Source organism: Cinclus cinclus, chromosome 4 (genome assembly GCF_963662255.1).
Source record: "Cinclus cinclus chromosome 4, bCinCin1.1, whole genome shotgun sequence".
Classification (NCBI taxonomy): Eukaryota; Metazoa; Chordata; class Aves; order Passeriformes; family Cinclidae; genus Cinclus; species Cinclus cinclus.
In genome coordinates, this window is record NC_085049.1 from 57,752,855 (window position 1) to 57,774,575 (window position 21,721).

Sequence of the window (21,721 nt, forward strand, 5' to 3'; positions counted from 1 at the left end):
TGAGCCTACCCTGGGAGCCACCTACGTCCCTCATGTACTCCACTGCCAAGGCTTATGCCCCTAGGACTGCTGAGATCTGCTTCTGCCTGGAGCAGCCTCTGCCTAAGCCTGAGAGGGATCCAGAAATCCCTTTGCCGACTGGTTTTTAATCTAGTTGAATTTAAATTGCATTCAGGCCCAACTCTTTCCCCGAGGTTGGGAGAGGATGTTCTCCCCAGCACGCCTCCCTGCTCCCCGGGAAGCGCCGAGCCCGGGGGCCCGGGAGCTTCCTCGGCGTGTCCGGGCCCCTCCCTCCGGAGCCCCGCCCCGGGAGGCCCCGCCCGGCCCCGGGCTGGCGGCGGCGGCGGCGGCGGCGGCGGCGGTGGGAGCGGCCGCCCCGATGTCGGGTCCGCGGGGCGCCCTGCAAGCCTGGTGCCGCCGGCAGTGCGAGGGCTACCGCGGCGTGGAGATCCGCGACCTCAGCGCCTCCTTCCGCGACGGACTGGCCTTCTGCGCCATCCTGCACCGCCACCGGCCCGACCTCCTGTGAGTGCAGGCCGCGCCTTGCCCGCCGCTCGGACGGGGCGCCGCGGGGCTGCTGCTGGCACGAGGAGCGGGGCCGCGGAGGTTTGGGGCGCGGGACCGCTGGGACCCCCCCCTTTCTCCAGGGGTTGGGCTGCCTATGCCCAGCAGCGATCACGGGGGGCTCACAGGGGTACGGGGGGGATGGAGGCGCCGTGGGTAATGGCTCCAGGCTGGCTGGCAGGGAAGTTCTCTGAGCATGGACATGAGAGGATCGGAGAGCGGATGTGTCTCCGTTGTGCTGATGTGCTGGTAGGGGATGCGCTGAAGAAGATGCTGTTGAGAAGTAGTTGGGTATTAGGAATGAAGGATTCCATATTCCCAGGCAGTGGTCAAAGCCAGGTTGTATGGGGCTCTGAGCAACTTGGTCTACTGGAAGGTTTCCCTGCTCATGGCAGCAGGGTTGGAACCAGATGATCTTTCAGGTCCCTTCCAAGCCAAACCATTCTATCACTTTGTGTTTTGGCAAACGACCTTCTGACCTGGTCCTGCAGACCTGTCATGGTCAGAGGTAGCAGAATTCCTGTGATTTAAGGCTGGTGAGAGCATGGAGGTGAAGTAGGTCCATTCCCCGAAATCAGAGCCTACCAGAGAAGAGACATGGTGTTGGTATCTGGGTGCAGGGGTGTTTTGCCTCAGCATAAAACGAGCTTTCACACTTTGGGAGGGCCAAAGGCCTGCCCTGCACAGGGACGTTCCCAGCTGCCAGAGGCAGCCACTCTGAAATGTGTAGAGGCCTGGTTGTTGCTTGCCTTCGCTTCTAGCTTGTTTTCTCTGGATGCCACAGTGAAAGCAGGAAGTAGCAAATGCCAGTAGGGGTGTTAAGCCTCTCTAGCCTTCCCCAGCTTGGGTGTCTCTGTGAGGGAATGTGAGTTACAGGAGGCAGACAGTGAATTTGGGATTGCTTGGGGGCACCGTGTCAGGCTGGAGAAACTGGCTGAGCTGCTGGAAGGAATCTGCCCAGACCTGCTGTGTAACCCTGAGTGCCTTGGTGGTGCTGGGAATCCCAGCTGGTGCCCATCTGCTCTAATCCTTGGTAGCCCTTGCAGGGCAGGTAGGCATCACCCCACCTTGCTGTGCCTCCACTGGGCACATGCTCCTTTGCCTGCTGCTGAAGCTGGCAAGGGTGATGCATCCCCTGTCACGTTCTGTTCTGGGACTGGTGATTCTTCCTCAGAGCTTGCCCATATTGACCAAGTTGTCTTTCCCAAGCTGGCCTGAGGAAGGCCTTTTGCCATGACAGCAAGCTCTGTCAGGCTGAGGGTTGACTGTGACTCCACTGTGGAGCTGTGGTGTCTATGAAAGGGTGAAACAGGTTGGTGTCTTTACCAGCTGAAGCTGAGCAGGTAGGCTGAACACTGAACTGCTGCCTGCTGTGTTCCAGGTGGTTGCCCTAAAACCCTCAGCATGGTGCTCTGGAATGATTGAGAGCCAAGACATTCAGTGTCTTTGCATCACTCTGGATCTTGAAGGAGTTGTGTAGTCTTGTGTCATGCAGCTCTTGGATGATGGTATGGCTCACTCTGACTAGCTATAATGGAGCCTCTGAAAGTGCTACCAGTTGCAAGGCTGCTGGGGGGGAAGCAGCAAATTAAGGACAGGAACACTTGCAATTATTAATTTTTTTTTGTAAATGGCAAAGTAACTGGGAACTGAAAAGCAGAGGTTCAGTAAAAGCTTATGATAAACACCACTAAAACCACCTGATGGTTTCCCATTAACTGTATTTACCATCCCATTAAAGCAGAGGCTGCTGCTCTTAAGTTGTCAGTGGGCTTAAATCTGCTCCTGGCAGATGTCCTAACTACATGCTTCACAGGTCCTCTGCACGAGCTGCATTGTAGAGACAAAGTCCAGGGCCTTACAAGGACATGGCATGTTGTAGAAGGATTTTCAGACCGCCCTCAGGAGAGTAGCATCATTTCATCTGATTCCAGCTTCTTCAGCCTGTCCCGATTTGGAAGTGGGAATATTGGATCAGAGACAGTAAATCTCCTGACGGCAGAGGAAAAGTGGTTGCCCTTCTTTTCTTCTAAAGTGCTTTTGGTCAGCCCAGTAATGGGGCTTGGCAGGGATCTGTGAGTGCATTTCTGACCCGGTGTGGTCTTCCTTTTTCTGGGGCTCCCCTGGCCCGCGTGAGACAGCTGCACTGCTCCCCGAAGGCTCTGCACGCAGCAGCTTCCCTGCTTCCTGCTGGCTTCTCCTGGGATTGCAGAGGGGAGGAATGGGCATATCCATAGGAGACCTGAACTAAAGCTCTTCTCTACCTGTGTGACACTGTTCCTCTGCCACCCTGATCCCCTGGGCAATGCTGCTGTGGTGGCTGTCAGACTGTCCCGGTCTTCTGACCTTGCCTGGATGCACCCCTGTTGTGCTACTGTGCTGAGGGGACATGCTGAGGAAGAGGCTGTCATGAAAGACCTTATGGGTATGGTGAGACTGAGGATAGTTTTCCATATGACCCCTGATCTGAACACAATCACCATGGAATAAGGCAAATGGCATCAGAGGGACGCAGCCCTGGAGGGCTTTGGAGCAGCTCCCAAAGAGTTCTTGGAAACACTATAGTTTTGGGCTTTTTCAAAGAAGTCGACTGGAATTCCTCAGTGTCTGGTGAGTCCAGCTAAAGGTGTCTTGAAGTGACCACCAAGAATGAGGTGCATACCTGTAGGATCTGTGTGTTGAACCATGCACATGAAAATCCCTGACTCCGCTGTTGTAGGCACTTCACTTGGCTTCTTTGCCTTGCTGTCCCAATCAGGGAAATGGGAAACTTGGATTTAGCCTCTGACTGTGCTGCTGGCTGTGTGATCTGGAGACGAGACATTTAATCTCTTCTCTTTCCTTTTCAGTTAAGCTGGCAACATCTAGACCAACTTGACAGTGGACTGTGGGGATTAATGAGTTTGTTTGCTCAGTGCTCTAGAAATCTGAAGCATGAAATTAGTGTTTACAAGGCATTTGCTACAGCTAAATGAAGCAAAAAGCATCTTTCAGAGTTCCAAGCTGTACAGCCTCCTCGGTGCTCAGGGAAGAATCTTGGTGTTCAGGGGTGAGAAGAATAAAGGAGTATGGCACTCTCCTTTGAAGTGCTGGGGGAAATGGAGACTTGAGTAAAACAGGAGATGAGAGCTGTTTTAGAAACGCTGTTTTGTGTCCCTAGAGCCGTGGTTTGGTTACAGGCAGGATCACAAATCTTATTTGTTCCTTCCCATGTACAGCCTGCATTTCCCTGACAAGACCTGGAAAGCTGAATGGCTTATTATGTGGCACTGCCTTAAAGTGCTCATGATTTATATTTGAGGAATCCAGGAATTTGCTCTGGTTTTAGCTGTACAGCACACCCTTCCCCCCTTCCCTGGATGTGCTGCTTCCCTGGCAGCTGCCCTAAACCCTGGAGTGCTTAGTGGCTGTGCATGTATCTAATTAGGTAAGTGCTTGGGGGGCGGGTATTTGCATAGAAATATTACTCCAGGATATGGTACAACACTGAGGTTTGCTGAGTCAAGACAGTTGTTCAGCTGGGATAGCCAGAGTCTTGCTTGTTCTTACATCCAATCCCTTGGATGGATATGTTGGCAGGAGAGCAGCGTGAGCAAGGCTGGATGAAAGACTGCTGAGATCAGGGCAAAGAAATAATGTGACATGCAGCCACATGTCACAGAATTGTGAGATGGCAAGTTCTGGACTCTCTGCAGAGGAGACAGTTTATAGAGGGGAAAGGGATGTGTCTGGTGTGATTTTTCCCCGTGCCTGAGAGGCCGTGCTCCTTGCACATTGGTACTGGGAGTTTACCTGGAGCCACAGGGATGCCACATGAACAAATGGCATATGGGAGTGCTCATGTCAGAAGCAATGCAGGTCAGTGTGGTCCTTGGCCTATCAGAGAGGGAGCTGGAAAATGCAGTGGAGAGGGACTGAATAAACTGATCCCTGGGGCCTTGTACTGATGGACCTCAACATCTTGGGTAAAGCTGAGCCTGCAATCCTACATTAGTGGAAAAGAATCTTCTATTCCCTTGATGCTTGGTAACCCCTCGATACCTCTGGAGCTTTACATCCTCTCTGCTGGCATCTGCTTTTCCTAATGGAATTGCCTTGGTTTATTAAAACAGCTTTGGTTCACTGGGGCAGAGTAGAATGGACATGATGTTTTGTCTGTCAGAAAATTCTGTCCCAGCCCAGCCCACCAAGGAGTCTTTGAGCTTCCAGCTACATCACTCCCATATCCTGAAAGTGAAAGCATTCAAAATGAAGGTCATGAATGTTTAGAGGGCAGTTGATATATAACTTTCCTGTCATTGCTTCTCCTGTGTTCCAAGTTGGCATTTTCTTTAAAAGGGAAAAAAACATACTGCAAGGTCAAAAGACTTCTCTTGGAAAAAGCAAAACAAAAACTTACAGAAAAAACATCTCTCAGTGGAGACTAGTTATAATTACAAAAATAGCAGTGGTTTTGACATTAAAGCTTAGGCTGCAGCTGAAGCCTTTGCTCACCAGCATGTAGAGAATAAAAAGTTGTGGTATTTTGAGCAGTCTGAGCTCTGTACATTTATTCACATGAGCTTTCAGGAAGGTAACAGAGCTGAACATCCAGCCCACCTTTCTATGTGTCTGCTGCATTTGCTCTCACAGCAGCGAGTGGCTGCAGCTTCGTTCATCTGTGAGGAAACAGCACCAGCAGTCTCTTGCTTTTGAACGGAGGAAGTGTGATTTTATGGTAGTGTAGGCAGCTGGGAAAACCTTCCTGAGCTCATCACGGACTTCCTCTGCAGCTTTGGGAAAAGGGGTGTGTGGGGGGCTTTGAGTCCCCCTGCCATGTGGCGCCGGGGCAGGTTGTGTCGGTGTTACAGGAAAAGGCAATAAAATCCAGAGGGGGATGGAGGAAGGAGGTTCCTGTAGCCCCTCTCTGCAGGTGCATGGTGCCACCTCACCTGGATCCTGCATACCACCTTCGGGGTGGGGAATGCATTCCCCCCTCTAGTCTGAATTGTCCTTCTGTTTTGATCTCCCAAGCTTTGGCACCTCTCTGTGGTCCACTGGGTGGGTTTGTTGACCCTAAACTTCTCTGAACTGCATCCTCCCATAAATCCAGCTAGCAGGTGCACCAGGCTGCTGCGTGAGGGTTTGGGGTTTTTTTGTAACAAAGCTGAGATCGTTGGCAGGAAGGAGCTGTAAAAATGATGCAGCGTGATGCTGTTTTCACACGTTATACCCATGCAAAAGGCATAACTAACTCCTTCCTGCATTTCTCCCCCTCTTTTGAAAGCCTGCAGACTGCTTTAACTTTCTTCCCTCTGCTTCCCTGGTGAAGGCAACTAATCAGTCCCTGTGGCCAGGTTGAACCCCCAAAGGGCTCCAGGGGAACAAGTGAAATGGGTTGGAACAAATTAATTCCCTGGTTGGAGACTGCTGGGATTCCTCTCTGTGCCCTGAACACCTTGCATTCAGCTCCAAGGGCTGCAGCTGAGGACGGTTTGTTGTACACTGTGAATGTTTGGGGGAAAGCAATGACAGAAGTGCAGTTTAAGATCTTCTGTGCCACCCCAGATTCCTTGAGGTGGTGCAGGGAGGTTTGTCTAAGGACCTTCATAGAGCTACCTATATTTGTTTCTTCTTTCTCTTGAGGTGAGGGATCTGTATCCCCATCCTCCACTGTTGTGCCAGTGGCCTTGGAAAAGAAAGTTTGGGATGATGTTGTGCACTCTTTGGTGCAGCCGTGTGTGGTGCTAATTGAAATATGGCCCTGGTATTTCTGCAGCCTTTAATCTCAAGGGCAGAAGCAGGTAACAAGAGACAAAAATGACATTTTAATTTCCTGGTCACCGCCCAATTGGGACTCGCTTTCTTTTTTTAATTGCAATTTCCCTTTGTCCTTTGGTTTCCTTGTCCTGTTACAACCTGAAATCTGCTTTGCCAAGGTTTTGTTTATCTAGGATTTTATGCGTTGAGTTGTTGTAAGGTTGATTGTCCTGGGAATCTACATGTGATGGCATAGGGGCACTTTTCCTCTGTACTTCATGTGGCTATTCTGTGCTTTCTCATTTCAGAGACTTTGATTCGCTCTCCAAGGATGACATCTATGAGAATAATCGCTTGGTAAGTCCCTGTTCTGCAGTACACAGAAGGAAGAAGTGATGTGAGAATGACTTGATGGAGGTCATGTAGCATGTGAGGAATTTGTGACAGTGCTGAGGTTATCAGAAAAATATGTATTTGTAACAGGCAGGAGCTTCTCTGGAAACAAGGGAATCTGAAACATCAGCTTCCAGCCTGGTTATCCTAATAGTTGCTAAGACAAAATATCAGGTGAAGATTTAAATGGTGCAACGTTTTCTTGAGTTCAGTTGTTCCAGACTGGCAGGCAATGGAAGCAGGAAGCTAGTTTTACTTCAGGCATCAGCAGAGAGGAAGGTCATGCTAGAGCCTGGTCTGCAACATTCCCTTCCTGCATGGGACAGCTGGAGCCAGTATCAGAAGCAGGCAGTATGGAATGGGGAGGTGCCCAACCCCAGGGGCTAGTGGTAGGACAGAGCAGCAATATCCCTGTTTTTTTTTTTTAAATGAAAGAAAGACCTAATTGCTGTAGGCTCCATCTGATAGTGTGTGGAAAGGCATAGCCCATCACCTTCCCAAGATAAGTTTTGCTACATACAAATATCTTAAGGGTGGATATTGAGGATGAGGCCAGAGTCTTCAGTGGTGCCCAGCAACAGGAGAAGGGGCAACAGGTACAAATTGAATTGCAGGAATTCCTCAGCTGAATATAAGGAAAAACACGTCTTACTGTGAGGGTGACAGAGCACTGGACTAGGCTGTCCAGAGAGGAAGTGGAGTCTCTTGCTCTTGGGGATATTTAAACCCCAACTGGATGTGATTTTTTGTCACCTGCTTTAGGTGAACCTGCTTTAGCAAGGGTTTGGACTAGATGATGTCTGAGGTTTCTTTAAACCCCAGTCATAGTTCTGTAATTCTGTGATTTGGGATTTACAGGATTAGGGCTGTCCAGCTGTGTCCTGGCACGTCCTTTCCTACACCAGTTGGCCTCTTTCAGTCATTAGCAGCTTTTTCCATTCAAGACTCACACAATGGGTATCTTGTCCTATTAGAGACTTCTCAGGTGGGGTCTGTCTTCACTCCTTGCTGCTTGCAGCCTTGTGTTCAGTAAGACTCAGTCCAGACAACTGGCTTAAAGCTAGGCTGAGCAGAGCAGCATGTACATGGGGGCACTTTTACACCCCTAGTTACTGCAAATATCCATTTTCTTTTGTTTCTCCATTCTTTTCCTTTATATCTCACACCCTGCACAGCACATCATGCACCAGACACTAGGCACCTTCAATCTTTACACACACTCAGTACTTTTACCTGTGCACCTGTACCTTACCATTCGGTGCCCAAACCACTCTCATCTCCTCCTGGCTTACTTCTCTTCAGTCCCTGCCATAATCTTGCACCCCCATCCCTGGGAGATCAATGTGGCTACGTTGCCCTTGGCTCAGCAGAGGGATGGCTAGTGTAGAGACAGTAACCCACACACCTTGCAAAGTGGGAAACTCTCCAGCACTTTTTCCCTCCTCCATTCCTTCCTTTTGGGTAGCCATTTATGCAGTTGGAGGAGATGGGTGCTTCTTATCAGTGTCCTTGTTTCTGCTTGCTGAGACACAGAAAAGCACTGAAAGTACTGGCTTGTGCATGGCAGGGTGCTGGATGTTGAGCCAGGATGGCTCTGTTGATTGTGGGAGGGGAAGGTGTGGCACCCCAGAGCATGAAAGGATGGGCAGTCAGTGTTTCTCTGGGGTGAGCATTTGGGGTGGCTGGGGACACTGCCTGGTAGAGCTCAGTGTCACTGGAAGTATCTGCCAGCCCTTGGCCATTTGCAGTGCCAGCCAAGACTGCCAGGCTCTTGTGTGAGGGCACTGCTGGTTGAGCTGAAAAAACACTGGGTTGGTTGGTTTTTTTTTTTTTTGTTTTTTTTTTTTTTTCCAGTGGAAACTGGAAGGGAACCTTGCTTCTCTTGCTACTCTTTTTAGTCAACCAGCATGTCTGTAAGCTTCTGACCATTGGGGATGCCATTTAACCTTCCCTGGGGTCCTTCCAGTTTGATATTTCTGTTATTTTTCATGAAGCATCAGTTTTGTTTCCTTAATGCCTCTGTGCTGTTCCTGCAGGCCTTTGAGTTGGCAGAGCGGGAGCTGGGCATCCCAGCCCTGCTAGATCCCAATGATATGGTCTCCATGAAAGTCCCTGACTGCCTCAGCATCATGACTTACGTGTCTCAGTACTACAACCATTTCAACAACCCCAGCCAAGGTGAGTGTCCTCCCACCACTCAGGCTTCCAGTTTGCTCCTGTTTGAATACAGGAAACCCAGTAGCACCTTGTGCTTCCTCCTTCCTGTGGCAACTGGGAGCTGTGTTTGTGGGGAAGGGGAGAAGAGCAGGTAGTACCTGCCTCTCCTGCATCTTGCTGGTGCCCCTGAGGAAGGCCTGGAAGAGAGAGTGTATTGGGGTGAGGTTTCACAAGAGGTGTGAGGTGATGTAACAGCTCAGGCTGTGGAAAAAGAAACGCCTTTCTCCTCCCTCTATGCTGCATTCCTGCCAACTTGGGCTGGGCCACCACCCCTGATGCTCACCAGAACCCTTTGTGATCTGCTCCAACCCACTGAAATAGGAGAAAGCTAGATAGGAGTCCATCTACCACAGCTAATTTTTATCACATAGCTGTATGTAAAGTGACTGGAGGACAGAGGGAGTGGAGCCAGGGTGGAATGTTTCAAATCAGCTCATCTGCCCCTACAACTGCAGCCTGAACTGAGTGCTCTGAGACAATTCTTCCCAGACATCCTTTGGCTGGGTGGAGATGACAGCTCCAGGTCCCTCTGTTTCAGTCTGTAGCCACAACTTCAGATAAATCTCTTCCACTTGTATATGCTTCTCCAGGGATGCTGGTCTCCCAGACAAGCCTGGTGTGCGAGTTCCAGCCCTGACAGCAAGAGATGCTTCACAGACTTGCTGACAGGCTGGAAGCCCTGGGGCCCAGTGGGTCACAACAATACCTCAGCCCAGCTGCTCTGGGCTTTGAGCATTGCTTCAGGAGTCAATTACAAGGAAGCCAAGTAACACGTGATGAGTAAATAAAATCACAGTCGGAGGCTGGTATCCTTGGGCCACAGAAGGGGATCCACAGCAGGCCAGGCTCTCTGGCAGCCTCACAGCTGACCCATTATTAGATTGTGTTTGTCTCTTCCACCTAAAATAAGCACTGAAGTTTTGGGAGCGGCAGGTCTCATCCTATGTCACAAGGCTGGATGATTTTACTTTTTTTCCCCTCCCCTTCCCGCACATGGGTGGTGTGAGTCATCACTGCTCTCCATGTCTGATCCTCCTTCCCTCTTGCCTCCAGCCAGTGTCCCTCCGCCTATGAAGCGACCAACTGCTGCCTCCTCTCCTCCTCTGCTGTCTCACAAGACGCCCGTGGCTGCAGTTGAGAGTCCTTCAGCACCACAGGTACCTAATATCTTGATTACAAGAGAGCCTGAGGCAGTGGTAACCCCTGCACTGCGGGTGAGGAGATGGGAAAAAGCCTTTCACGGAGCAGAGGCCTGCCTGTGTATTTTGGGAGTGAGGGGTGTTTGGGATTTTGTTTCCTTGTGGGATCCAGCTGAGAGTGAGTTTTTTCTCTGTGAGTCTGTGAACTGTGATTTGTCCATGGCAGGCAAGAGGTTGGGCAGATTGGTGCCGGATGGTTCCTTGAGCCACCCAGGGTACAAACATCTTCCTTCCTGTGTGGGGATAACCCTGTAGATGAAGGAAGAGCAGGAATCTAGGACTAGAAGGGCAGAAAATATACCTTTCATTTCAGATTCTAGCAGTTGTCTGGGATGGGACCTTTTTCAGTGTTTTGCAGGACCCTGGTACATGGGGTATATATTAGTCCCTTCCTTCCACAGCCCTTCAGCTGTAGATAGGGCCAAGGCACCTTTTGGAGTGGCTCCTTCTAATTTCGGAAGAGGCAGCCTGCCTGTGCCTGGGCTTGAGGGCAGCTGTTCTTTGCATTGTCAGCCCCTGAGGTCAGCCCCTGAGCTGTGCCACGAGTCCTGGTGACAGGCCGTGCACAGGGAGCAGCTGCTCTGGAGTGTCTGTGGTTTGGGGAGCAGCTCGTGGCCACCGCCCTGAGCTGCCTGTGCTTTGTGCCCCAGGATGATGTCCCCTTGGAGCGGTCCCAGCGCAGCACGCTCAGCAGCACCTGTGCAGCCTGCCAGCAGCACGTCCACCTGGTGCAGCGCTACCTGGCCGAGGGCAAGCTCTACCACCGCCAGTGCTTCAGGTATGTCGTGGCCAGGCCTGGTGGGGCAACCTCTCTCCTCAGCAGACTGGGGATCTGTGGCCTGCTGCACCCCATATTTGAGCGTCTGCATCCCTGGGCAACATGGAACTTAAACAGCAGTGCTTGAAGTGAGAGTGAAGGTGTTCCATTTGCCTGCCAGCCCCCTGTCCCAGAGGTCTGACTAGCTTCTTGTGTTCCTGTGCTCCATTCCTATCTTGCTCCCTGCCCCCTTTATGACTTATGCTTTCCCACTTCACTTCTTTGGAATCCCAGCCTCTTGAGCTTCTCTCACCTCCATAAAAAAGAATGCTCTGCTTCACCATCTGCCTACCCAGGACCATCCCCCTTCACCTTCCATTGAGGTCTGAGCCATGACATCATCCTACAGACCTCCTTCCACCTACACTCCACATCCTTAACTGGATATACAGGCTTCCATGCTGCCTGGGTGGTGCTGAGCTCCCAGGGAGCATGTGGAGAGCTGCAGACTGTTAACAAACTGAGGAATGAGGGTTTACACGTCAGCAGCTCTGTGGTTACTCCCTGAGTGCAGGTCCTTACCTGCAGCACCTGTGAAATCATTTCACTTTGCTTTCCCTGCTGTGATGATGAAGAAATGAGATCTCTCCCATGGGCCACAGGACAAGGATTGACATCTGAGGGCAGAAACATCAAGCCACTGGGAAGATGTGGGAGGCCTCATTCACCTGCCTAAGCCAATTGGAAATGTGCTGTAGAAACGGTGTCACAGGAGAGGAGCTGAGCTGGGGCCCAACAGGCTTCCCATCTGCAGCTGGAACAAAAGCAGGAGTTTTGGGGTGCAGGTGCAACATTCCCCCTGTCCTCATGGGCCAGAAATAGGAGAGGTGCCATGTCTGTCATGGCACAGCTCATGGCCCTTCAGACTGAACAGGGAGATCCCTGTAATTTTATCCCAAATGTTTTGCCTCCTGATTATTTTGTTGTCTATTTTCTGTTTGTTTGTTGCTTTTTTTTTCCTGTGCTGATTCATGGACTGTATTTGGTCAGAAAGGTCCTGTGGCAGTGGTTCCCATGGGCTGATGGAGAGAAACCCAAAGCAAACCACTTTTTTCCCCTTGTCTGAGTTTTCTACCTCCTCATTTCATCATACCCCTTTCTCTCTAGAGTCCCTATGTCCTCACACTTCTGCTCTCCATTTCAAAGGAAATCCCTGTCAACTGGATGCCCAGAGCAGAATTCCTTGCCAAAAATTATCTGCTGGCAGCATAGGACAGCCAGCTGCTGCAAGCACCAGTTATTCAGACAAGAAGGAACAAGCTTGGTTTTCATGGGAGTGCTTGATCAGCCCCTTGCCTTTGGCTGTCTTTCATACATGCTATCCACCTCCCTTCCCAGGGGGAGAAGGACTGACTTGGTTGCCAGTGGTTTGTGTCATGCTTGCACCTGGAGGGCTTCATTAGGGAGCATTCAGAGGCTCTATGGGGGAAGAATGGAAGATCCAAGGAGATGTGGCAGGCAGCAAAGGACAGGGAAGCTATTAGCCCAATTTCAACAGCCAAGGCAGAGTGTAAGAATGGCCCTGCTGCATAATGCGCTTGTCCTTCCAGTCAAATGCTGTGGCCCAGCTGGATGCCATGGTCAGCATTACTGAGGCTGAGCATGAGACCAGGCCAGGCTTGTGTGTTCCTTCTCCTGAATACTCTGGAAGCCTCCAATGCAGTAATTTCCTGAGTAGAAATTGATGTGATTTTATTTAATAATCGGGGAGTGGTTGTTTTGCAAACAAATGTATCTGACAGTTCTTTAACATGCCATGACCCTTGGCCCCCACAAGGCTGCCTGTAGGCTCTCTGTGCCAGTTCTGAACCAGTTACTCCCTAATTCCAGTTGATATTCACTGTTTCATGTCTGTGAATGGTTGATCCCTCTCTCCATTCCAAGTGTGGAAACCACACCATATCCCAATACCAACTGTCACCCTTCCACATCTTTAAATCCTTTCTGAGATGAAGGAAGGACCCAAATGCATGCAGTGTTTGAGTTGTGCACTTGCCATGGGTTCCTACAGTGGTCCGATTGCATTTCTCTACTTCTCTTCTTTCCCGAATGACTTACCCAAGGGCACTCTAGGATTTAACAGCAGGAGTAAGAACTAACTCTGTGTCCCCACAAGGGTCTTCCAGGTATGATGCCTTCTGTGAAGGGCAGGATGGCATCCCCCATCTCATGGTGCTCGCTTTTCTCATTGGCAGGTGTAAGGAATGCTCCAGCACGCTGCTCCCGGGGTCATACAAGCCTGGGTCAGAGGCAGGGACTTTTGTCTGCACACATCACCGTGGTAAATTGGCCGTGAGTGGAAAGGCAGAGAGGAGGTCCAGCCCAGACCGACAGTCGCCAGAACTAAGAACTGAGGCTGGGGCTGACAGCACGGGAGAGAATGCCCTCCAGGCAGGAGCACAGGTGGGGAAGGGTGATGACGACTCCCAGGAGACTGTGGCAGAGACACCTACGCCTGCAGAGGGCCCTGCTGGCCCAGCAGAGAAGGACAGCACAGCCAGCAAAGCAGAGACACCAACACCCCCTGCTCAGGCTGGCAGTGGGGCACCTGTCCCCCAAACTCCCCCCAGGCCTCCAATCCCCAGCAAGCCTGCAGGGCTCACCCAGGACAAAGCCAGCACGCTGGATGGACGGCTCAGAGAATCTCGTCCCACCCCAGCTCCAAGGAAGGCCACAGATGTGTCTGTTCTCTCCCCTCCATCCTCCCACCCTGTCCCTCGGCCCAGGTCCACTCTGCAGGGCGAGGGCAGTGAGTGTGGGCCCAGCATGGTGAACGGTAAGAGGGCACTGTGGTGGCAGGGGTTACCCTCTACATCCTCAGTGGCCGAGGTGGTTGGCTGAGTTCCCTTCCTTCTCTGCAGCCTGACACTCTTCTGCCTCTAAATCAATCTTGGGCTCAGACACCAGGTCTTTGATTGCCAACAATTGCCAGCCATCCCCATAGCAAGGAGAGCAGTATTAGTTTTCCTTCCTGTCTGCTCACTTGTATTTCTCCAGAGCTCTCCAAAGGCAGCAAGTCAGTGTGGAGGGAAGATGTTACAGCTGGAGGAGTTTGCAGGTGTGGGAACAGAGGGTCATGTCAGTTCTCCAGGTGTAGCTCCCAGAGTGAAGCGGGGAGAAAAAGGGAAAGGAGTGTTTGGGGTTAGCTGGCTGCATTGACTGTGGGAGAAATGCCATGAGATCTTCAGTGAGTGGGAATAGCCACCTTCCTGTGGGAAGGTATCTAAGAGGTGCCTCATGTTGATTTAACCTCTTTCTTTGTGTCCTTTTGGTGTTGTGACAGTCTGACTCTGTCTTTCTAGGTCGTGTACCTGACCCCAGCCCTCCAGTCCCAAAACCTCGAGGGAGACCCTGCTCCTCTGATCGGTATGTCGCTCTGTTTGCAGATCACCTGAAAACATAGCAGGGTGGGGCTGTGGGAATAGCACAGCTGTGGTCTTCTCTCCCACCTCCATCAGCTCCAGCTCTTAGGAGGATGTAGGCTTTGACCAGGTTTCTTTTCTAATAGGCGCTAGCCCAGCATGGTCAGGCTGACAGTGTTCATCCATGCCTCCCAGGGCATTTGTCTCATATTGTGAAGAGTTTGAGAGCCTCAGAAGGGTGTTTCTGTGGCGCAGGCAGATTGCCAAATGCCTTCTGAAATGGCCCTGCTTGTGGGTGTTGAGAAGGGGACGTTTGTCTGCACTGTGAAAGGTTTCTCCTGGGAAAGGTGGGAAGACTAGCTGTGCCCATAAAGCTCAAATTTTGTGCCTAGCAGATGAAGGCTGTAATATTCAGACACCAAAACACTTGGCCTAGCAGGCAAGTCGGGCAGGCTAGTCAGGCAGGCTTTGTTTCCCTAAGGCCTGTAGGTTTGTCTGGGTAAGCCTGGGGCCATCCATGGATGAGAAAGCTGCTTCTGCATAGGAGATATCCTGCTCCATCCTTCCTTTCCATGAGCTAAGTCCCTCTCCAGTGCCTCGCCACCCCACCTTGTCTCTGCCATCTCAATTTCTCTTTCTTCTACCAGTGGTGGAGCTGCTGCAAGAGCTAAGGACCCACCATGGATGGCCTTAGTGCAAGCAGAGCCCAAGAAGAAGCCAGCTCCCCCTCCTCCCCCAGGCAACAACCATGAGCCTCCAAGTAGGACTCCAGAGGAGGAGGATGGGACGGAGTTGGGGAAAGCCAGGAGTGAGGAGAGCAGGTCTGATACCACAGAGCCCAAACCATATAACCCCTTTGAGGAAGAGGATGAGCAGGAAGTGGAAAGTGCTGACACCCAAAAGAGCACACCTGAGCAGGAACAGAGTGAGACTGCTGCCAAACCTCTCCACCCCTGGTATGGCATCACTCCTACCAGCAGTCCAAAGGCAAAGAAGCGGCCAGCTCCACGAGCCCCAAATGCTTCCCCACTAGGTGAGCTTTCTTCCATTCCTTTATCTCTCCTCTGCAGCCCCTGTGCATCCCCTTGGAGGTTCCCCCTTCCCAGGTGCCTCTGCATGACCCTGGCAGGCCAGGCTTTATGCAGTGATGGTTGCATTAGCTTGCATTAGCCATGTCCTTTCTGCCCACTGCAGCACAGCATTTGCAGGCAAGATTTTACACTGACTCTTGTCTCCAGTGTATGCCACCCTCCCTTTCTGTCCTGGCTATCCCTTCATTCCTCCCTGAGCTCTCCCTTTGCTTTGCAGCCCACCACCCCATCTCCAGGCTGTCACACTCTGAGCCATCATCCTCCACCCCATCTCCAGCCCTCAGCCTCGAGAGCATCAACTCTGAGAGTTCAGCCAAGGTGCTGGGAGACACCGATGAGGCCTCAGTGCCCAAAAGCTCCTCCGAGCCCACGGTGCACATGCCAACAGCTGCCAAGATTTCCAGCGCTGATGCACCACTGGCCAGTGTCTCCTCCAGTGAAAGCCCTGCTGTCCCAGCCAGCCTCTCCACCAACTCCTCCTTCTCCTCCTCCAGCGAGCTGGCCAGCCTCAGTGGGGAGATGCAGCCCAGCACCGTGCCCACCAGCAAGAGCATCTCCACTGGCAGCCTAAAGACCAGCCCCAGCCGGCTACCCCCCAAGCCTCCAGCTGGGTCTAGCCCTACACCCATCCTCTTGGCTTCAGATGGAGGTGCTGGGAGCCCAAAGACATCTTCCTCACCCAAACCACAGCTGAAGGTGAGATGATGACCCCCATCCAGATCACAGGGCTTTTCTTCCCCATCCATCACTCGGTCACAGGAGATCTGTAAGTCCAGGATTGCCCCTTTGGTAGGCTTGGTGTGTGACCCCCTGAAAGCAAACTTTAGCCCTGTGTTAAATGGTGGCTCTGCTTGTACTCTGCCTACCCCATGTGCTAGAGAAGAGGCAGGGTATCATGTAGTCTGAGCAAATAGGAGGGGAACCATGACGGGAAATCTTTCAGCATGCTTGTGGGAGAGAGGCTGGGAAACAGATGTCAACCAGGAGCAGTTATTTTTTTGACTAGGTGCTTGTGGAGATGAGTGCTATGTTACTCCTTTAAGAAGCTATGGAGCAAGACAAACCCTAGAACTGCCCTGTCTGCTCATTCCCATCTCTTGGGATCCCTTCCCTTCCCTGGATGCTCATGTATCTGCCTTTGTCTGCCCTCTCCAGTCTTCTTGCAAAGAGAACCCCTTCAATCGGAAGCCATCACCTGCTGCCTCCCCCTCAGCAAAGAAACCTCCCAAGGGCTCCAAGCCTGTGCGCCCTCCTGCACCAGGCCATGGCTTCCCACTGATCAAACGAAAGGTAAAAGGGCCCTAGGGAGCAAGGAGGGAAAAGCCAGCTCTGTGCTATCCCCCAGGGCTGTAGCAGTCTGCAGGCACCCTGCTGATGCATGTGTGGGCAGGGATTGCAGCAGGTGGCTGTGGCTGGGGAGGAGGGTGTGTAGGTTACATCTTCTTCATGAAAGCACCACAGTCTTCCTTTGCTCCAGAGTGGGATGGGCAGTTCAAATCCACACTTTGATGGAATATTCTGTTGTCCCCCTGCCCTTTTTAGTGTTGACCTACCTCTGGATTACCCCTGGAAACTGGAGTCTGGTGGTAATGAAAGTATCTGATTTATGGTTTGGCAGGTGCAGACAGATCAGTACATCCCTGAGGAAGACATCTATGGGGAGATGGATGCCATTGAGCATCAGCTGGATGAGCTGGAGCACCGTGGGGTGGCCTTGGAGGAAAAACTGCGCAGTGCTGAGAATGGTGTGTGGGTTGGGCTGTCTATGGGTGTGGGGCAGGACAGACCCTAGGCCTGCCTTCTCTCCAGCCAATAAAATAGCAACAGTGACTTCCTCCCTCCTGATGGTCCTGGGGTTGGAAGAGAACAAGAGGCTGTGCTGGCCTTCAAGATTGGTCACAACATTACCCTGAACACGGAGATGTCCCTAGAATGAAAACAGATGGGAGAAGAGATAGGGTTTCTCTGGGCCTCATATAGGCTGAGGTTGGGTTGGCTGTAGCCCAGTGCCCCTCCCCTGGCTTGGCAGAGCCCAGCCTGTTGCAGGGGGATGGGATCCACCAGGGCTGGGAATGGTTCTGAATTGTCCCTTTGCTTGGCAGACAACCCTGAGGACAGCCTGCTTGTGGACTGGTTCAAACTGATCCATGAGAAGCACATGCTGGTGCGCCATGAGTCGGAGCTCATCTACATGTAAGTGTGTAAAAGTGTGTGGAGAGGCACTGACACTTTCTTGGGGAACCCTTTCTCAGCCCTCCTGAAATGATGCTTCCAGGGGAGATCCTGACAGGGCCTCCTTGCCTAGAAAAGGGAGGGAGTAAGGGCAAACAAATTTGTCCAGAAACACTGGGAACTGACCCACAGCAACACTGACCAGAGCCTCTGCAGCATCTAGTCCAGGAAGGCCTTGAGCAGCCAGGGCTCGTCCTTACTGTTCCTTGGCTCCCTGGCTATACAGGACAAGATCAGCATCTTGATGGATCTTTCCAAGCTCACCCTGTACTTTGGGATGATGTTCTGCCTCTCTGCAGCCTTGCAGTGCTTCCCAACATTTCCCCCTTTCTTTACAGCTTCAAGCAGCAGAACCTGGAGCAACGACAGTCAGACGTGGAGTATGAGCTGCGGTGCCTCCTCAACAAGCCAGGTAAAGCACTACTCTGCTGTGCTTACCCCTTTTTTCATAGAATCATAGAAAATATTGAGTTGGAAGGGATCCACAAGGATCATTTATCCCCTGGGCATCATATCCTCTCTCTCTAGGTAGATCTCAGGTGAAGAATGGCAGATCTGTAGGGATGCCAATGCAATCAGCTGGCTCTAGAGGCTCTGTCCCATCTCAAGATGTCCCAGCCTTGTGCAGGAACTTACTCCTTTGGTTCCCAGGGAATTCCACATGCAGGGCTCTGTCCCCACAGCACTGCTAGCCCAACTGGCCCTGCAACATGGCAGGGTAGAGGGGATTGTGCTGGAGATCTCTGCCTCGAAGCTCTGAATTTCAGTCCTCCTTCAGCTGTGTAATTGCCTGTCCTTCCCTGGGGTTTGGGTGGGTAGAGAAGGACTGGACCGATGAGGACCGAGGGAGGGAGAAGGTGCTGATGCAGGAGCTGGTGACCATCATCGAGCAGAGGAACGCCATTGTGAACTGCCTGGACGAGGACCGGCAGAGGTGAGTGAGGAATGGGGTGGGCTGGGGAAGAAGGGAAAAGCACGGCCTGTCTGACTCAGCACCACATGTGTGCCTTGTGGGAGTGTCCCAAGATGTCTGTGCTGCTGAAGTCTTTCCCAGGCTTCGCAATCCTTGTCTCTTTGAACGATTTGTGTGGGAAAGAGGACAACACGTGCAGCATGTGGGATTTTTCCTGCTGGTTGCAAATGCTCACAAGACAGTGATGGATCTGCCCCTCTATGGCTTCTAAGTAGGAGGCTCTCTGGCCTTAAACAATACAGCAGCTGTTTCCATGGCTGAATTCCTGACCTCTTTCCCATTCTTTCTTTCAGAGAAGAGGAGGAGGATAAAATGCTGGAAGCCATGATCAAGAAGAAAGGTAAGAAACAAATGGGAAGCTTTTTGGAGTGATGTTTTCACTGCATATCCCAGTAAGGGGCAGCACGAGCCATTCATGAAATTGTGTGCAGGAGAGATTGAATCTCTTCTGTGTGGTGTGGGGAGACTTTCCTGTAGGGCCAATAAAGTTAGAGGCACCGTTATGCTTCACACCCCTGTTACCAGAGGAAGTGTGCATGCAGTGGAGGGCTTTGATTCATGGCTCTCACCATTACCTGTTGTCTGTACAACCATTGATGTCCCACAGTAACAACCTCCCTTTGCAACCCCAGAGTTTCACAAGGAGACGGAGACCGAGAGCAAGAAGAAAGGCAAATTCAAGCCCATGAAGGTGCTTAAGCTGCTGGGCAACAAGCATGACTCCAAGAGCAAATCACCCAAGGAGAAAAGCTAGAGCAGGGGAACACCAGCAGTGTGAGGGAACCCTGACTCCCCTCTCCCTGGACCTGGCTTGCTTCTCCCCCTGCTCCCTCCCCAGGCACCAGAGCTGCCACCCCAGGGAGATGCCAGCCCTCAGCCCAGAGTGGGTGAGAATGACCAAAGCCCTCCCCTTCCCAAGGCTGTGGGGGAGCATGACCATACCCTCCGTGAAGCCTTGTTAACAAGGTGGGGAGAAGATGGATTTGCTTTTCAGATACGTTACCCAATTGTGTGCTCTTGTCATTAACTGAGAACAAGCAAAGAGTTTCATGTTTGTGGGAAAACTTGCACTAACTGCACCCCATCCCTTCTCCCGCTCTAACTGTGACAGTTCCACGTGCCTCTGACTTCTGCCAGGAAGGGACTGGGCCTCCCTGTCCCTCCTTGCCTGCCCACTCATCCCTTTTCTGTCCCATTTTTAACTTCAGGAGAAAACTGACATTAGAATCAGGATCCTTTGGGTTTTACTTGCCTAAACTAAAAGGTTAAGAAAATACTCCTGCATCACAAGGCTCTAGAGCCATAGCCAAAAAAACAACTGGTACCCTATTTATTTTGAGCTGTCCCCTCCTTCAAGTGCCAGGGGTGGGTGGGCTCCGTCCCAAGGCTGAGAGGACCCCAGGGGAGGCATACAGCTGCTAGGATGTAGCTCACGTGCCCTACTCAGGAACCCCACTGCTGCTAAACACTGCTGACTGTGTTGCCTTCCTGGAGAAGGAGGACCTGTTCCTTTTCCAGGCAAAGGCAGAAAAGCTCAAGATTGACTGAGTGTGGGCGAGGGGCACTAAGTTTGTGTCCCTGCTCACCAGTGCCACCCTTGAGCGGCAGGGGAGAGAGGCACGGTCACAACTGACCTTTACCCAGCTTCATCTGTGTATACTTAAAAATGTGCAGATGTGGCTGGTTATTTTTTACACTTCCTTTACTAGATGAATTCAAACCTATCCTAAAAGTTTAAACCCCTTATTTTATTTGTCATGTGTGTGTGTGTGTGTACATCAGAGGAGGGAATGAGGGGGCAGTGTTCTTCCAAACATCCCTTCTTCCTTCCATTTCTGTTTCCTGCCTTCACTTCCAAGACGATGAGTTATTTATTGAATTATTGGATCAGTCTGAATTAGAGTTTCATGGGTGTTTGGTTAGTCAGCTGTTCATGCCTTCTCATTAGCAAATTCGACATAACCAGCCCTGAGCCATCTGCTGCAGTCTCTTCTAAAAACCCAACAGGCTTTAGCCAAAATGCTCTCAGAGCAGTGCCTTGCAAGGTGGCTGGTGTAGCATTCTGGAGAGGGATCCTCATTTCCCAAAACCAGAGGGACCCAAGCCCCTCCTCAATCCCAGTGTGGCCCCATGCCTGGGAGCTGGCCAGCTCACCCCTGTGTTGGTAATGCCATTTCACCCTTGCCATGCCCAGCAGGCTGATGAGGATCAGTGGTAGGGGAGGGGAGATCCCAAAGCACAAGGAGAAAAAAAAAATCTTCTCCAAGGAGAAAAAATATCTGCTTTAAAACCTGCTCTCACATCACTGTTGCCAAAGGCCATTGGGATTGCTGCAGCTTGACACCCCTTGGCCATGTGCCCAGTCAGAAGTTTGATTTGTAAATTATACTGTACTAACTCCATGACTTCCATTCACCTGAACAGAAATAAAAGAAACATTGGATTTAAAAATGGTTGTGGATTAGGTTTCTGATTCCTTTGTGCACTCGTGCTGTCCCAGGGCCAGGGCATGCTGCCTGGCTTTGGAAAGTGGCTGAGTATTCCTAAGAAGCAGAGGATGAGATCTTAAGGAAATTGGAAACTGGACATTATGCTGGGATTTGCACAGGTAAAGTGGGGCATCGTGCTTCAGTCTGTTGGAGGACAGAGTTGCAAGTATTTACAAGGTGAGCAAACAGCCATTGCCAGTTGGTGGGAATAGAGTGGCTATTCTGCTTACCATGCTTTCAAGAACCAAAAAAATCACAGCAAGCCCACAGCAAAGAGCACCAGGCATTGGGATGAAATCCCCCATCCCTGCTTGGCACAGCTGTGTTCCTGAGCTCCTGCCCAGTGGGCTGCCACCAAAAGTTTGCTGATGCTGCAGGTCGCAGCCACAGTGACCTGCAGCAATGCCAAGGGCTTGTGATTGCACAAGGCTGTGCAGCTGCATCTTCCTCCAGAGACATTCCCAGAGTCACAGGGCCAGAAGCGAGCAGGTTATAGGTGTAGAGGCAGCATGTTCTCATGCTATCACAAGAAACCTCCACCTCTGGATAGATGGGAGGGAATGACATTTCTATGGATGAATTGCTGTACTCTGAGGTGCTGCACAGGCAAAAGAAGCCTCTGCTTTGTCAAGTTTTGGGATCCAT

The 21,721-nt window shown here is 51.4% G+C and overlaps 1 protein-coding gene across 1 annotated transcript; it reads left to right on the forward strand.

Annotated features, from left to right (window-relative positions):
- Positions 1-379: 379 nt before the first annotated feature.
- MICALL1 (MICAL like 1) lies at positions 380-20,914 on the forward strand. Its single transcript, XM_062492166.1, has 16 exons — positions 380-525; positions 6,612-6,660; positions 8,733-8,874; positions 9,967-10,070; positions 10,763-10,890; positions 13,125-13,705; positions 14,232-14,295; positions 14,939-15,324; positions 15,600-16,078; positions 16,538-16,672; positions 17,001-17,127; positions 17,485-17,575; positions 17,953-18,026; positions 18,434-18,548; positions 18,881-18,927; positions 19,220-20,914. The coding sequence occupies exons 1-16, from the start codon at positions 380-382 to the stop codon at positions 19,339-19,341; spliced, it is 2,790 nt and encodes a 929-aa protein (XP_062348150.1). The 3' UTR covers positions 19,342-20,914.
- The last annotated feature ends 807 nt before the right edge of the window (positions 20,915-21,721 follow it).

Bases quoted from the DNA above. Each gene is read 5' to 3' on its own strand.
- MICALL1 (XM_062492166.1), top strand. From the start codon at position 380: ATGTCGGGTCCGCGGGGCGCCCTGCAAGCCTGGTGCCGCCGGCAGTGC. The intron at 6,661-8,732 runs GTAAGTCCCTGT...CTGTTCCTGCAG, and splicing joins TCTATGAGAATAATCGCTTG to GCCTTTGAGTTGGCAGAGCG. The intron at 8,875-9,966 runs GTGAGTGTCCTC...TCTTGCCTCCAG, and splicing joins TTTCAACAACCCCAGCCAAG to CCAGTGTCCCTCCGCCTATG.